General features: G+C 46.5%; 1 protein-coding gene across 2 annotated transcripts in view; it reads right to left on the bottom strand.

Annotated features, from left to right (window-relative positions):
* The window catches only part of DOT1L (DOT1 like histone lysine methyltransferase), a 642,515-nt gene that overhangs the window by 128,974 nt on the left and 497,213 nt on the right, over positions 1 to 16,328 (bottom strand). For both annotated transcript variants that reach the window (XM_030219845.1, XM_030219846.1), the window contains exon 21: positions 7,586 to 7,721. In XM_030219845.1, the coding sequence (XP_030075705.1) occupies positions 7,586 to 7,721 (136 nt within the window). The remainder of the gene's footprint in view (positions 1 to 7,585; positions 7,722 to 16,328) is intronic.

The following is a 16,328-nucleotide window of genomic DNA, read 5'->3' as shown; positions in this document are numbered from 1 at the left end:
ATGAAATTTAGTATACGGAGCATGAGCTACCAGGGCCTGCAGCTCACCGACTCTACGAGCTGAAGTAACTGCCACCAAGAAAATGACCTTCCAGGTCAACTACTTCAGATGGCATGAATTCAGTGGCTCAAAATAAGGTTTCATCAGCTGGGTGAGGACGACGTTGAGATCCCATAACACTGCAGGCGGCTTGACAGGGGGCTTTGACAAAAGCAAGCCTCTCATGAATCGAACGACTAAAGGCTCTCCAGAGATGGCTTTACCCTCTACACAATAATGGTAAGCACTAATTGCACTAAGGTGATTCCTTACTGAGTTGATCTTGAGACCAGACTCTGATAAGTGCAGAAGGTATTCAAGCAGGTGCTGTGCAGGACAAGAGCGAGGTTCTAGGGCCCTTGCTCTCACACCAAACGACAAACCTCCTCCACTTGAAAAAGTAACTCTTTTTAGTGGAATCCTTTCGAGAAGCAAGCAAGACATGGGAGACTCCCTCAGACAGACCCAACGAAGCAAAATCTACACCCTCAACATCCAGGCCGTGAGAGCCAGAGACTGAAGGCTGGGGTGCAGAAGCGCTCCGTCGTTCTGCGAAATGAGAGTCAGAAAACACTCCAATCTCCATGGTTCTTCGGAGGACAACTCCAGAAGAAGAGGGAACCAGATCTGACGGGGCCAAAAAGGCGCGATCAGAATCACGGTGCCGTGGTCTTGCTTGAGCTTCAGTAAGGTCTTCCCCACCAAAGGTATGGGAGGATATGCATACAGGAGGCCGGTCCCCCAATGGAGGAGAAAGGCATCCGACGCCAGTCTGCCGAGTGCCTTAAGTCTGGAATAGAACTAAGGCAGCTTGTGATTGGTCTGAGAGGCAAAAAGGTCCACCAAGGGGGTGCCCTACTCTCGGAAGATCTTGCGTACCACTCTGGAATGGAGCGACCACTCGTGCGGTTGCATGACTCTGCTCAGTCTGTCGGCCAGACTGTTGTTTACACCTGCCAGGTATGTGGCTTGGAGAAGCATGCCAAACTGGCGTGACCAACGCCACATCCTGAAAGCTTCCTGACAGAGGGCGAGATCCGGTGCCCCCCGCTTGTTGATGTAATACATTGCAACCTGATCGTCTGTCCGAATTTGGATAATTTGGTAGGACAGCCGATCCCTGAAGGCCTTCAGTGCGTTCCAGACCGCTCGGAGCTCCAGGAGGTTGATCTGAAGATCTTGTTCCTGGGGGGACCAGAGCCCATCGACATGAGCTCCCCACCACAGGCGAGATGCATCCGTCGTCAGCACTTTTGTGGGCTGTGGAATTTGGAATGGGCGTCCCAGGGTCAAATTGGTCCGAATTGTCCACCAGCGCAGCAAATTGCGGCAACTGATGGACAGGCGGATGACATCTTCTAGATTCCCGGTAGCTTGGCACCATTGGGAAGCTAGGGTCCATTGAGCAGATCTCATGTGAAGACGAGCCATGGGAGTCACATGGACTATAGAGGCCATATGACCCAGGAGTCTCAACATCTGCCGAGCTGTGATCTGCTGAGACGCTCTGGTCTGGGAAGCGAGGGTCAGGAGATTCTGACTCCTCGCCTCGGGAAGATAGGACTGAGCTGTCTGTGAATTCAGCAGAGCTCCTATGAATTCCAGAGATTGGACTGGCTGGAGATGGGACTTCGGGTAATTTATCAGAAACCCCAGCAGCTCCAGAAGTTGAATAGTGCACTTCATGGACCGAAGAGCTCCTGCCTCTGAGGTGCTCTTCACCAGCCAATCGTCGAGATACGGGAACACGTGCACCCCCAGCTTGCGTAGATATGCCACAACCACCACGAGACACTTCGTGAACACCCGTGGTGCAGAAGCGAGCCCAAAGGGTAGCACACAATACTGAAAGTGCCGTGTCCCCAGGCGGAATCGGAGATACTGTCTGTGAGCTGGCAGTATCAGAATGTGAGTATAAGCATCCTTTAAATCCAGGGAGCATAGCCAATCGTCTTTCTGAATCATGGGTAAAAGGGTGCCCAAGGAAAGCATCCTGAACTTCTCTCGCACCAGATACTTGTTTAGGCCTCTCAGGTCTAGGATGGGGCGCATCCCCCCTGTTGTCTTCTCCACAAGGAAGTACCTGGAATAGAATCCCTGCCCTTCCTGCCCGGGTGGCACGGGCTCGACCGCATTGGCGCTGAGAAGGGCGGAGAGTTCCTCTGCAAGTACCCGCTTGTGATGGGAGCTGAAGGATTGAGCTCCCGGTGGGCAATTTGGTGGGGTGGAGACTAAATTCAGGGTGTATCCGCACCGCACTATTTGGAGAACCCACTGGTCGGAGGTTATAAGAGGCCACCTTTGGTGAAAAACTTTCAACCTCCCCCTGACCGGCAGGCCGTCCGGCACGGCTACTTTGATGGTGGCTTTGTTCCCATGGATCCAGTCAAAAGCTTGTCCCCTGCTTTTGCTGTGGAGGTGCAGGAGGCTGCTTAGGCGCACGCTGCTGACGGGAACGAGCGCACTGGGACTGTCCCTGTGCCTGAGGAGGCCTTCGGGCCGGCTGGGTGTACATACGCTTGCTGTAGGCGTAGGGTGCAGCCTGCCGGGCCCGGGAAAAACGTCCACCTGCGGAGGTGGAAGCTGAAGGCGCCCGGTGGGAGAGCTTGTCGAGAGCGGTTTACCTTCTCGACAAAAATGTTATCTCCCGGCAAGGGACATCCGCAAGCCGCTGCTGGGTACGGTTGTCCAGGTCAGAAGCATGCAGCCAGGAGAGTCTGCGCATCACTATACCCTGGGCTGCAGCTCGAGATGCCACATCACAGGTGTCATAGATACCCCTGGACAGGAACTTTCTGCATGCCTTCAGCTGCCTGACCACCTCCTGAAATGGCCTGGACTGCTCCGGAGGGAGCTTTTCAACCAGGTCCGCCAGTTGCCACACATTGTTCCGCATGTGGATGCTCGTGTAGAGCTGGTATGATTGGATTCTGGTCACGAGCATGGAAGATTGGTAGGCCTTCCTCCCAAACGAGTCCAGAGTGCGAGACTCCCGCCCAGGGGGCGCCGAGGCGGTATCCCTCGAACTCCGTGCTCTCTTGAGAGCAGAGTCCACGACCGCCGAGTCATGAGGCAACTGAGGCCGCATCATCTCTGGGTCTGAGTGGATTCTGTATTGGGACTCCGCTTTCTTGGGGATGGTGGGATTTGATAGTGGCTTCAACCAGTTCCGAAGCAGTGTCTCCTTAACGACATTGTGCAACGGTACTGTGGAAGACTCTCTAGGTGGTGATGGATAGTCGAGGACTTCGAGCATCTCCGCCCTCGGCTCATCCACAGTAACCACTGGGAAGGGAATGCTGATAGACATATCCCTGACAAAAGAAGCAAAGGAGAGGCTCTCAGGAGGCGAGAGCTTCCTCTCTGGTGAAGGAGTGGGGTCGGAGGGAAGGCCCACAGACTCCTCTGAGGAGAAATATCTGGGGTCCTCCTCCTCCCCCCACGAGGCCTCCTCCTCGGTGTAGGACATGAGATCTCTCAGCTCAGACCGCAACCGGGGCCGTCTTGACTGCAAGGAACCACGTCCTCGATGATGGCGTCGAGCGGTGGACTCCCGCGCTGGCAGGGACGAAGCTCCCTCCATTGACGTCGACTCCACCTGAGTGGCGGTCGACACCGGTGCCGCAAGTGGCGTCGGCGTCAGAGGCCTCATCACCGGACCAGAACCCACCGGCGCCTCCATCAACGGCGCCGAGGGCACAAGCACCCCCGGTGCCGGCAGAGCCTGGCGCATCAGCCCTTCCAGGATCCCCGGAAGGATGGCTCGGAGGCACTCGTCTAGGCCCGCTGTTGGGAAAGGCAAGGGGGCCGGTGTGGGCGCCGGTACTGGAAGCTGTTCGGGTCTAGGAGACGGTAGCGAGATACCCGACGACCGGCGCAGTGACACCTCTTCGACCGAGGGGGAACGCTCCTCCTGGCACTGCCGCTTCCTGGGCTTCGAGTCCTCCCTCGATGTCCCGGAGCTGCCAGTCCCGTGCGTCGTGGGCGACCGATGACGGTGCTTTTTGGCTTTCTTCCGATGTCCGTCATCGGCGCTCCGCGGAAGGGTCGAGGAGGAGGTGGAGCCCCCACGGCCTCGAGGTATCGGATCCGACAGGGTTCGGTCCCGATGGCCCTGAGCAGCGGGAGTGGCCGGGGCAGACTGCCCGCGCGGCCGCTCACCACCGCTGTCGCTGGCAGGTCACCGAGCCAAAGGTACCTGTGCTCCTGGGGTCGATGCCATAGACGGCGCCGACGCCGTCGACATCGGTACCGGCACCGAAGACCCGGCCGTCAACACCGATGCCGGTGAGGTCGACGTCGAAGGGCCAGTGCAAGTTCCAAAAAGATGGTCCCGAAGAACTTGCTTCGCCACCTGCGTCCGCTTCTGTAAGCCGAGACACAAGGTGCACGTCTTGGAATTATGCTCCGGGCCGAGGCACTGGAGACACCAAGCGTGAGTATCGGTCTGCGAGATCTGCCGGCCACACCGACCACACTTCTTGAATCCACTTGGGACCTTCGAGGACATCGACGGAAAAATTGCGTCGGCGAAGTCAAAATCGTCGATGGTGGCGGTGAAAAGCACACCCGAAAAAGAAAAGAAACGACCGCGCGGCCACAAGGCTGCGACAACGCGCCCTCGCGACTAAGAACAATGAGGGAAAAACTTCTCTACTATTTTTTTTTTAACACGAAGAGAAAAGAAACGCGAACGCGTAACAAGAAAAGAAAAACGCAGGCTAGGTCTCAATCCGGTTTCCGGGGCTGACTAGGAGAGGGACGAAGACACGTCTCTCTCCAGTGCGGAAAGGAAAAAAACTGAGTGGGAACGGTCGCGCACGAGCGGGAAGATGGCCGCGCATGCGCAGTGGGCGTGCCCTGCGTGCGGGACCTCCCATGAAGTTTTTTTTACGGTCGGAGGGGGCTGCAGTGGACGTCAACCGAGTCGTGAGAACAAGCAGCCTGCTTGTCCTCGGAGAATACTATGTATGCAGTAGGGTTTTTTCTTTTTTTTAAACGAACCAGTTAGTTCTCTTCTGCACCTATTCTATCTATCCCAGTCTTTATCAAGCTTTGACGTGCCACTATGACCTTTCACAATCGCTCAGGCACTTTTTCCGCTATTCCCTCCCCCCCCCATACACAGTCACAGTTAGTACATAAGTATTGCCATATTGGGAAAGACCAAAGGTCCATCAAGCCCAGCATCTTGTTTCCAACAGTGGCCAATCCAGGTCACAAATACACGATCCCAAAAAAGTACAAAACATTTTATACTGCTTATCCCAGAAATAGTGAACTTTCCCGAAGTTCATTTAATAATGGTCTATGGACTTTTCCTTTAGGAAGTCGTCTAAACCTTTTTAAAACTCCGCTAAGCTAACCGCCTTTACCACATTCTCTGGCAACGAATGCCAGAGTTTAATTACACGTTGAGTGAAGAAAAATTTTCTCCAATTCGTTTTTAAATTTACTACATTGTAGCTTCATCGCATGGCCCCTAGTCCTAGTATTTTTGGAAAGCGTAAACTGATGCTTCAAAGCTGAAGAGCCCTAGCCACTTTAGCCTTTCCTCATAGGGAAGTCATCCCATCCCCTTTATCATTTTCGTCGCCCTTCTCTGTACCTTTTCAAATTCCACTATATCTTTTTTGAGATGCGGCGACCAGAATTGAACACAATATTCGAGGTGCGGTCACACCATGGAGTGATACAAAAGCATTATAACATCCTCATTTTTGTTTTCCATTCCTTTCCTAATAATACCTAACATTCTATTTCCTCTCTTAGCCACAGCAGGACACTGAGCAGAAGGTTTCAAAGTATCAACGACGACACCTAGATCCCTTTTTTGGTCTATGACTCCTAACATGGAACCTTGCATGACGCAGCTGTAATTTGGGTTCCTCTTTCCCATGTGCATCACTTTGCACTTGCTCACATTAAACGTGTCATCTGCCATTCTGCCATTTAGATGCCCAGTCTCCTAAGGTCCTCTTGTAATTTTTCACAATCTTCACGAGATTTAACGACTTTGAATAACTTTGTGTCATCAGCAAATTTAATTACCTCACTAGTTACTCCCATCTCTAGGTCATTTATAAATATGTTAAAAATCAGCGGTCCCAGCACAGACCCCCAGGGAAACCCACTAACTACCCTTTTCTATTGAGAATACTGACCATTTAACCCTACTCTCTGCTTTCTATCTTTTAACCAGTTTTTAATCCACAATAGAACACTAACCTCCTATCCCATAACTCTCCAATTTCCTTTGGAGTCTTTCATGAGGTACTTTGTCAAATGCCTTCTGAAAATATCAACCGGCTCACCTTTATCCACATGTTTGTTCACCCCTTCAAAGAAATGTAGTAGATTGGTGAGGCAAGTTTTCCCTTCACTAAATCCAAGCTGACTTTATCTCATTAATCCATGTTTTTGAATATGCTCTGTAATTTTGTTCTTTATAATAGTCTCTACCATTTTGCCCGGCACCGACGTCAGACTCACCGGTCTATAATTTCCCAGATCTCCTCTGGAACCTTTTTTTAAAAATCAGTGTTACATTGGCCATCCTCCAATCTTCTGGTACCACGCTCGATTTTAAGGATAAATTACGTATTACTAACAATAGCTCCGCAAGTTCATTTTTCTGTTCTATCAGTACTCTGGGATGAATACCATCCGGTCCAGGAGATTTGCTACTCTTCAGTTTGAAGAACTGCTCCATTAAATCCTCCAGGTTTACAGAGAATTCATTAAGTTTCTCCGACTCGTCAGCTTCGAATACCATTTCTGGCACCGGTATCCCACCCAAATCTGGGTCATCACAGCAAGTATTTTGAACCAAGGGCTATGTGGTACAGTTCCCTTCAGAATCTTACAACCATGGGGCTCAACTCAGACCATCTAGGGTTGGTGCAGGCAGCCACAGTTCTTGAAGGCCACAACCCAGTTGGGTTTTAAATATTTCATAATGAATATGCATGAGATCTATTTGCATACAATTAAATCTCATGCATATTCATTGTGGACATTTTGAAAACTCGACTGGGCTATAGCCCTGATCTAGAGGTTGTTCCCACATAATGACAATTCTTTCCTCAACCTTCGTCTGTGAATGCTGCCTTCAGCATACCCAACAATGGAGAAGGAAGCAGAAATCCCACTACAGAAATTATCTGAGCCATCTATTTGGATTTTTTCTGAACTCTTCACTTACTTTTCATCCTTCCAAATTTCACCCATCCTTCCCCCCAAAACAGTATACCTAGATAAATATAAGAACCCTCCTTCAAGATGCACCCCCAGCCAGTTTCCATTGTCTTTCCATCTTTTCTCGGCCCAAGTGCTTGTTAACTTTGTTTCCATGTGTTTATTTTTCTATTCATAAATGTATACCACCTTGCTGTAAAAAATGGGAGGTCAGTTAAATATTTGAATAGGCTAAACTTCAAGCATACTGTTTTAAAATATAGTACCAAACTCCAATTACAGGAAAAACAACAATTACTGCTATAATTCATGGCTTTCATTTTACTGCCCTCTGAACTTTGACACACACCTTCTCATCATTCCTCTCTCCTGCAATCTGTAAGGCCGCTGGGGAAGAAGGGCAAGATTCCTGAGGGCTCAACTGGATGCCGCTGGAATTGCTAGGGCTTGGATGAGTAAAGCCATTCTCTTTTACATATTCCACTCTGGAAAAAAAGGAGATACCAAATGAATACTTCTAACTTAAGATCAAGTCATCACAAAATTTCAGGTTATGTTAGAAATTTACTTCTAACACAACTTCTGGAATTTTCTCTATTAAAGTCATGTTTTCCTGTAAGTTATGAGAATCTAGTGCAGTAGACTTGTTCACAGAACTAAGCAAACAAGCACAACCTGTGCCAATGCCTGCCATAACAATCATGATGGAGACGGAGAGCTTTGGGGATGTTATTTTTTTGTTTTTGTTTAAACTGCAAAGGCCACAGAAACTCTCACTGCTGTCAGGGCCAGTGCCAGGGTTTCTGAGGCCCCTCTGCAGCCTATCAGTCGGCACCCCTACCCATCCAGCATATCTTACCTCTCCTTTCTCCTCCTGACCCCCCATCTAGCACCTTCTCTCTCCCTTCCCCTCAGTGAGAACAACACAAACTCCTCCACTATCACACATCTGCCCCCAGTGTTTTTTTTTTGTAGGAAAAAATGTACTGGTACTCATTATGAGTAACCTTAGAAGCGGGATCACTATGGCTCTGTCCCTACAGTAGCCACACCCCTTTTACCAGCAATGGAGCATATAAACAGGCATCATTAAAAATATTCAGAAAAATAACAAAAAAGGCAAGAAATCTGCTTACTGGTATCAAGTACACAAACAAGAAAGCAGACTATGTAGCAAACAAAAAAACAAAATGAAGAAGAAAACTTTATTAAAAACAATACCCGACGTGGCCACGTTTCGCCCTCAGGCTGCGTCAGGGGTAAAACTATAAATTCAAACACACAAACATAAAATCAGCATATTGAAATCATCAACATGTATATAGGGATAAAATAAATCCATATATCAACATAAACAAGTCATCTTCAATAATTCAAACACAGACATAAAATCAGCATATTGAAATCATTAACATGTATATAGGGATAAAATAAATCCATATATCAACATAAACAAGTCATCTTCAATAATTCAAACACAGACATAAAATCAGCATATCAAAATCATTGACATTTGACATCCCTACAGGGTTTAAATTGGCAAAACGTAGTGCATGCGGCAACGATATAATATTGCAGGAAGTTCCTAACTAAGCAGCAAGCTTTGTATTTGTTTTTACCTTCTCCGAGATTTGAGTCTGTTTCAAAGTAGAAATTTCTGGGATTTTATGAACGATTGGGTTAATAGTGTTGTTAAGTAAAGCCTCACACAGTCAAGACTTGACGCTGTGCTGCAGTGACAGACGGAACATGGCTGTGTGTTTGGAAGAGCAGCGAGCAGGAAAAGTTAAATTGAAATTAGGTATAATAACTGTCGCACTTAATTTGTTCCAGATAGGGTTAAGATGCGATTGTGAAACCTGAACTATTATGAACTGATATTTCAAATATAGTAGAAGGATTTGTCTCGTTCTGTTGTATAATAAAAGGAAAAAGAGTATAATGATTTCCAACAACTTAGGAAAACATCCGCATTTGATGCGTTTGGGATCTAGCCAGAAACAGGTGGAATTGATTGCGGTTTTGAGTTTTCTAATACATTTTTTATTAAGTGTTTTAATATGATTTTAATATGTATTTTATATTTTTTGCATTATAGGATGAATTTTAGCTTTATTTAAAGGGGTACATTTTGATTCCCCCTTTTTTAGGTATGCATTTACTAGATTTAAAAGCATGCTCCCAATTATTTAAGGTAGTCACAGTAAATTTAAATGAATGCATGCAAAACGATATGTCTTGCTCTCCACCTCTCCTCACATACGTTTTGATACTGTACTATCAAATATTTTTATATTGAATTTTTAGTTCACATTGTCATGATTAAAAGTTTGTTTATGTATATCGCTTCTCTTGATCTTTTACAAGAAGCGATATGGGAGATTTATAAAACGGCAAGAACTATGCGAACGAGTTGACAGGCTGATCACCATAAATGCTGGGATTGGTAAACAGCGGAAAAGGGTATATATCAACCCATTACAACCTGAAGGATATAATATTGAAGATGTAACAGTTGGTTAACTATTAAAGAGCAGAGTGAATAATTGGATGTATTTATGGGCAGGAATGTGTGTTGAGTGAGTATGAGTAGTATGTTTGATTGAGTTTTTTAGTCATGTGATAGCCAGATTCATAAGTAGATGAATAAAACACATTGGCATTTATATAGTTGTGTTGGTGAAGCATACTGTTAAGGAAATTACAGCTATATTGGAATTGTTTCAACCCAAAGTTTTGTATATTAAATTTTAACTGCCAGACCCTCGACCATTCTTCTCATCGTTTCTACTCCCTCCATGGTATCCACTCAATTGGCTATTTTCGTGTCATCCACAAAAAGGCACACCTTTCCTTCCAACCCTTCAGCAATATCTCTCACAAATATATTAAACAGAATAGGCCCCAGCACCGAACCCTGAGGAACTCCACTGCTCACCTTCCTTTCCTCTGAGCAGATTCCATTTACCACCACCCTCTGCCACCTGTCGGTCAACCAGTTTCTTATCCAGTTCACCACTTTCGGTCCTAAGTTCAAACGTTTCAGCTTATTCACGAGTCTTCTGTGGGGAACCGTATCTAAAGCTTTGCTGAAGTCCAAGTAGATTACATCTAGCACACGTCCCTCATCCAGTTCTTTGGTCACCCAATCAAAAAAGTCAATAAGAATCGTTTGGCAGGATTTTCCTTTGTTAAAGCCATGTGGTCTCGGGTCCTGTAACCCGTCGGCTTCTAGAAAGCTAACTATCCTTTCTTTCAGCAGTGACTCCATTATTTTTCCTACCACCGACATGAGACTTACCGGTCTGTAGTTTCCCACTTCTACCCTGTCTCCACTTTTGTGAAGAGGGACCACATCCGCTCATTTCCAATCTCGCGGAACCTCTCCCATCTCTAAAAATCTATTAAATAAATCTTTAAGAAGTCCCACCAGGACCTCTCTGAGCTCCTTCAGTATCCTGGGATCCCATCCAGCCCCAAAGCTGTGTTCACCTTCAGATCCTCAAGCTGTTTATAAACTCTTTCTTCTGTAAACGGCACAGTATCCACTCCATTCCCAGACGTTCCCTCGGCAGCCAACCGCAGTCTTTCTCCAGGATTTTCTTCCGTGAACACCGAAGAGAAATAATTGTTTAGCACGTTCGCGTTATCTTCATCACTCTCCACATAGCCATTCTCATTATCTTTCAATCTCGCAATTCCATGCCTATCTCTTCTCCTTTCTCCAATATATCTGAAAAAAGTCGTCACCGCTCTTTACATCTTTAGCCATTTTTTCTTCCACTCGCGCTTTCGCTAGCCGTATTTCCCTCTTCACTTCTTTCAGTTTAATCCAATAATCTTTTCCGTGATCCTCTCGTTGTGTTCTTTTGTATTTCTTGAACAAAGCCTCTTTTGCTCTTATTTTTTCAGCTACTTGTTTGGAAACATAGAAACATGACGGCAGATAAAGGCCACATGACCCATCCAGTCTGCCCAACCTCTGTAACCCCTAATTCTTCCTGTTCCTAAGCGATCCCACATGCTTATCCCATGCCTTTTTAAATTCTGGAACAGTCCTCGACTTCACCACCTCCACCGGGAGGCCATTCCACACCATAATACTTCCTTAAGTTACTCCTAAGCCTATTCCCTCTTATCTTTGTCATATGACCCCTCATTCCAGAGCTCTCCTTCATTTGAAAAAGGCTCTCTTCCTATACATAAATGCCCTTGAGATATTCAAACGTCTCTATTATGTCTCCTCTCTCCCTCCTCTCTTCCAGCATATACATGTTGAGGTTCATAAGCCTGTCCCTATAATTTTTGCATTCAAGACCGCTTACTAATTTCGTAGCTGCCCACTGGACCGACTCCACCCTGTTTATATCTTTCCGTAGGTGCGGTCTCCAGAACTGCATGCAGTACTTCAAATGAGGCCTCACCAAAGATTTATACAACGGCACTATCACCTCCTTTTTCCTGCTGGTCATGCCTCTCTTTATGCACCCACGCATCCTTCTGGCTTTGGCCATCGCCTTTTCTACCTGTTTGAAAGCTTTAAGGTTGTCCGACACAATCACCCCCCAGCCCGTTCTTCCTTCGCACACTGATGCACTACACCCCCTATACTGTACCGTTCCCTCTGATTTTTGCAACCCAAATGCATGACCCTGCATTTTTTGGGATTAAACCTTAGTTGCCAAATATCGGTCCATTCCTCTAGCTTCGCTAGGTCTTTCCTCATGTCACTCACACCCTCCAGGGGTCCACCCTGTTGCAGAGTTTAGTATCATCCGCAAAGAGACAAACCTTACCAGACAGCCCTTCTGCAATATCACTCACAAAGACGTTAAAAAGAGCCGGCCCTAGGACCGATCCCTGCGGTACTCCACTGATGACATCCTTTTCTTCAGAGCAAGCTCCATTTACCACCACCCTCTGTCTCCTACCATTCAACCAATTGTTTACCCATCAGTTACTCTAGGTCCCACACTGAGGGCACTCAATTTATTTATCAGTCGCCCATGCGGAACCATGTCAAAGGCTTTGTTGAAATCCAAGTATACCACATCAAGCACCCCTCCCACATCCAACTGTTTGGTCACCCAGTCGAAGAAGACAGTCAGATTCGTCTGACACAACCTGCCACTAGTGAAGCCATGCTGCCTCGAGTCCCGCATTCCATGTAGTTCAAGAAATGTCACAATCCTCTTCTTTAGAAGCGTTTCCATTAGCTTACTCACCACCGAGGTCAGACTGACAGGTCCAATAATTCCCTACCTCCTCCTTACTTCCACTCTTGTGCAAAGGAACCACATCTGCCATTCTCCAGTCCACCAGGACCATTCGTTTCTAAGGAAGCATTGAAGATGTCCGTCAGCGGAGCCGACAGAACTTTTCCAAGTTCCTTAAGCACTCTCGGGTATATCCCATCAGGCCCCATCGCTCTGTCTACTTTTAGTTTGACAAGCCCCTCACGAACACAGTCCTCCATAAACGGGACTTGGTCTACCATGCCTCCATCCCCTTTAGCCTTTGCTTTCTGCAGCCCTACCCCCGGTTTTTCATTCGTGAATACAGAGCTAAAATAATCGTTAAGCAGTTCAGCTTTATCTTTATCTTCCACATATTTCTCTCCTTCAGCTTTGAACCTCACAATGCTATTATGGCACTTCCTCTTATCACTTACATATCTGAAAAAGGTCTTGTCCCCCAATTTTACCCTATTAGCTATCTTTTTCCTCCATTTGCCGCTTCACTTTCCTGATAGCTTTTCCAGCTTCTCTTCGCTTATTTAGGTATAGGTATTCTCTCCTGTCTTCATCTTTCTGAGTTGTCTTATAACGTGCAAAGGCTAGCCTCATTTCCCTTATCTTTTCAGCTACTACATTTGAGTACCAGAGAGGCCTTCTTTTCCTCTTACTTTTATAAGTACACTAGGAAAAAAGGCCTTTCTGAAAGCAATGAAACAGGCGCTAGCAAGGTATTGGCTTCCTGCAATTAATGTTTTGAAAGGGATTGTTAAAGGGGGTGGGGCTGGGAGTGTGTGTGTGTGAGAGAGAGAGAGAGATGCTGCCTCTCCATGGCAGAGTGTGTGTATGTTCTTGTGGGGTGGGGGGGGGGGGGGGGGGGGAGACAGTGTAGCAGCGTGTGTGGGGGGGAGGGCACTCACCTATTGGCTACAGTCACAGTCTCCTTTGTATTGCAAGCATTCCAAGTATGCATACCAATAGAAAGATGGTTTGCTTAAAAGTGAGGAAAAAATGCTTTACACACTTACATTAAGTACCTTAGTGGTGAAGTGATGTTTTCATGATGTAGTTTATGGAGATAGGATGAAAGGAATTAACATATTGTTGAAACTGCCATTTATACTGATATACTGGATCGTTAGCATGACCAAATCCCTGAAGGTGGATCTTTTAAAATCAGGTTTCCTCTCATCACCTTTTGGCAGCCCTGAAGCGTTGTCCCTCCGGCACTGGCGATTCAGTGAGTCAGCTTTCTTGCCAGCGTCAGGGTCTCTCCTCAGGCGCGTCCCACCTCATAACAGTAGGTGGGACGCGCCTGAGAAGAGACCCTGACGCTGGCAGAAGGCCGATTATCTGAATTGCCGGTGCCGGAGGAAGAATGCTTGAAGGCACTGAAAATGACCACTTGGACTGCAGAGAGTCTGCGGATGAAAAGCGAAAGCTGTAAGACTTGTTGGGGGGGGAGGGAGAAAGAGGTGCCCAAGGAGGCCTTAATAGACAGGAGTGGAAGTGAGCCTATGTAGTCCATTGTAAGCAAGGAAGCCGGTTTGGTTAATCTGTTTCCACCCCCCTGTGACGTGCTGTGCTGTTCATTTGTATAGTAGGATTACCCGCCCTCGATATCATCACGTTTTGACGCGAGGGCAGGGCACTCTCACTGTTCCGCCCTCGACGTCATCACGTTTTGACGCAAGGGCGGGCCAGAGAGAGATGGTGACAGACTGACGAATTTAAACGGACATTACGAATCCTTCACTTCAGTGAAGCCACGGAGTCAGCTTCAGAACGTTGGAGGTGGAAATTATTATAGTAGATAAGTACATAAGTAATGCCACACTGGGAAAAGACCAAGGATCCATCGAGCCCAGCATCCTGTCCCCAACAGCGGCCAATCCAGGCCAAGGGCACCTGGCAAGCTCCCCAAACGTACAAACATTCTATACATGTTATTCCTGGAATTGTGGATTTTTCCCAAGTCCATTTAGTAGTGGTTTATGGACTTGTCCTTTAGGAAACCGTCTAACCCCTTTTTAAACTCTGCCAAGCTAACCGCCTTCACCATGTTCTCCGGCAACGAATTCCAGAGTTTAATTATGCGTTGGGTGAAGAAACATTTTCTCCGATTTGTTTTAAATTTGCTACACTGTAGTTTCATCGCATGCCCCCTAGTCCTAGTATTTTTGGAAAGCGTGAACAGATGCTTCACATCCATCTGTTCCACTCCATTCATTATTTTATATACCTCTATCATGTCTCCCCTCAGCCGTTCTCTTTTCCAAATTGAAAAGCCCTAGCCTCCTTAGTCTTTCTTCATAGGGAAGTCGTCCCATCCCCGCTATCATTTTAGTCGCCCTTCGCTGCACCTTTTCCAATTCTACTATATCTTTCTTGAGATGCGGTGACTAGAATTGAACACAATACTCAAGGTGCGGTCGCACCATGGAGTGATACAACGGCATTATAACATCCTCACACCTGTTTTCCATACCTTTCCTAATAATACCCAACATTCTATTCGCTTTCCTGGCTGCAGCAGCACACTGAGCAGAAGGTTTCAGTGTATTATCAACGACGACACCCAGATCCCTTTCTTGGTTCGTAACTCCTAACGTGGAACCTTGCATGATGTAGCTATAATTCGGGTTCTTTTTTCCCATATGCATCACTTTGCAGTTGCTCATATTAAATGTCATCTGCCATTTAGCCGCCCAGTCTCCCAGTCTCGTAAGGTCCTTCTGTAATTTTTCACAATCCTCTTGCGAATCAACGATTTTGAATAACTTTGTGTCATCAGCAAATTTAATTACCTCACCAGTTACTCCCATCTCTAAATCATTTATAAATATATTAAAAAGCAGCGGTCCTAGCACAGACCCCTGAGGAACCCCACTAACTACCCTTCTCCATTGTGAATACTGCCCATTTAACCCCATTCTCTGTTTCCTATCCTTCAACCAGTTTTTAATCCACAATAGGACATTTCCTCCTATCCCATGATCCTCCAATTTCCTCTGTAGCCTTTCATGAGGTACCTTGTCAAATGCCTTTTGAAAATCCAGATACACAATATCAACCGGCTCCCCTTTGTTCACATTTGTTTACTCCTTCAAAGAATTGAAGTAAATTAGTCAGGCAAGATTTCCCCACACTAAAGCCGTGCTAACTGGGTCTCAGTAATCCATGTCCTTGGATGTGCTCTGTAATTTTGATTTTAATAATAGCCTCTACCATTTTCCCCGGCACCAATGTCAGACTCACCGGTCTATAATTTCCCGGATCTCCCTTGGAACCTTTTTTAAAAATTGGCGTCACATTGGCCACCCTCCAATCTTCCGGTACCATGCTTGATTTTAAGGATAAATTGCATATCACTAACAGTAGCTCCGCAAGCTCATTTATCAGTTCTATCATTACTCTAGGATGAATACCATCCAGTCCAGGAGATTTGCTACTCTTCAGTTTGCTGAACTGCCCCATTACGTCCTCCAGGTTTACTGTGAAGTCAGTAAGTTTCTCCAACTCGTCTGCTTGAAATACCATTTCCGACTCCGGTATCCCGCCCAAATCTTCCTCAGTGAAGACCGAAGCAAAGAATTCATTCAATCTCTCCGCTACGTCTTTGTCTTCCTTGATCGCCCCTTTTACCCCTTGGTCATCCAGAGGCCCAACCGATTCTTTTGCTGGCTTCCTGCTTTTAATATACTGAAATAAATTTTTACTATGTTTTTTTGCCTCCAATGCTATCTTTTTTTCGTAATCCCTCTTGGTCTTCTTTATCTGCACCTTGCATTTGCTTTGACACTCCTTATATGCTGCTTCTTGTTATTTTCAGACGGTTCCTTCTTCCATTTTCTGAAG

The sequence above is a fragment of the Microcaecilia unicolor genome, chromosome 11 (assembly GCF_901765095.1).
Source record: "Microcaecilia unicolor chromosome 11, aMicUni1.1, whole genome shotgun sequence".
NCBI classification, from domain to species: Eukaryota; Metazoa; Chordata; class Amphibia; order Gymnophiona; family Siphonopidae; genus Microcaecilia; species Microcaecilia unicolor.
Note: the sequence above shows the minus strand (reverse complement) of the source record. Positions and strands in the feature narration are given on the sequence as shown.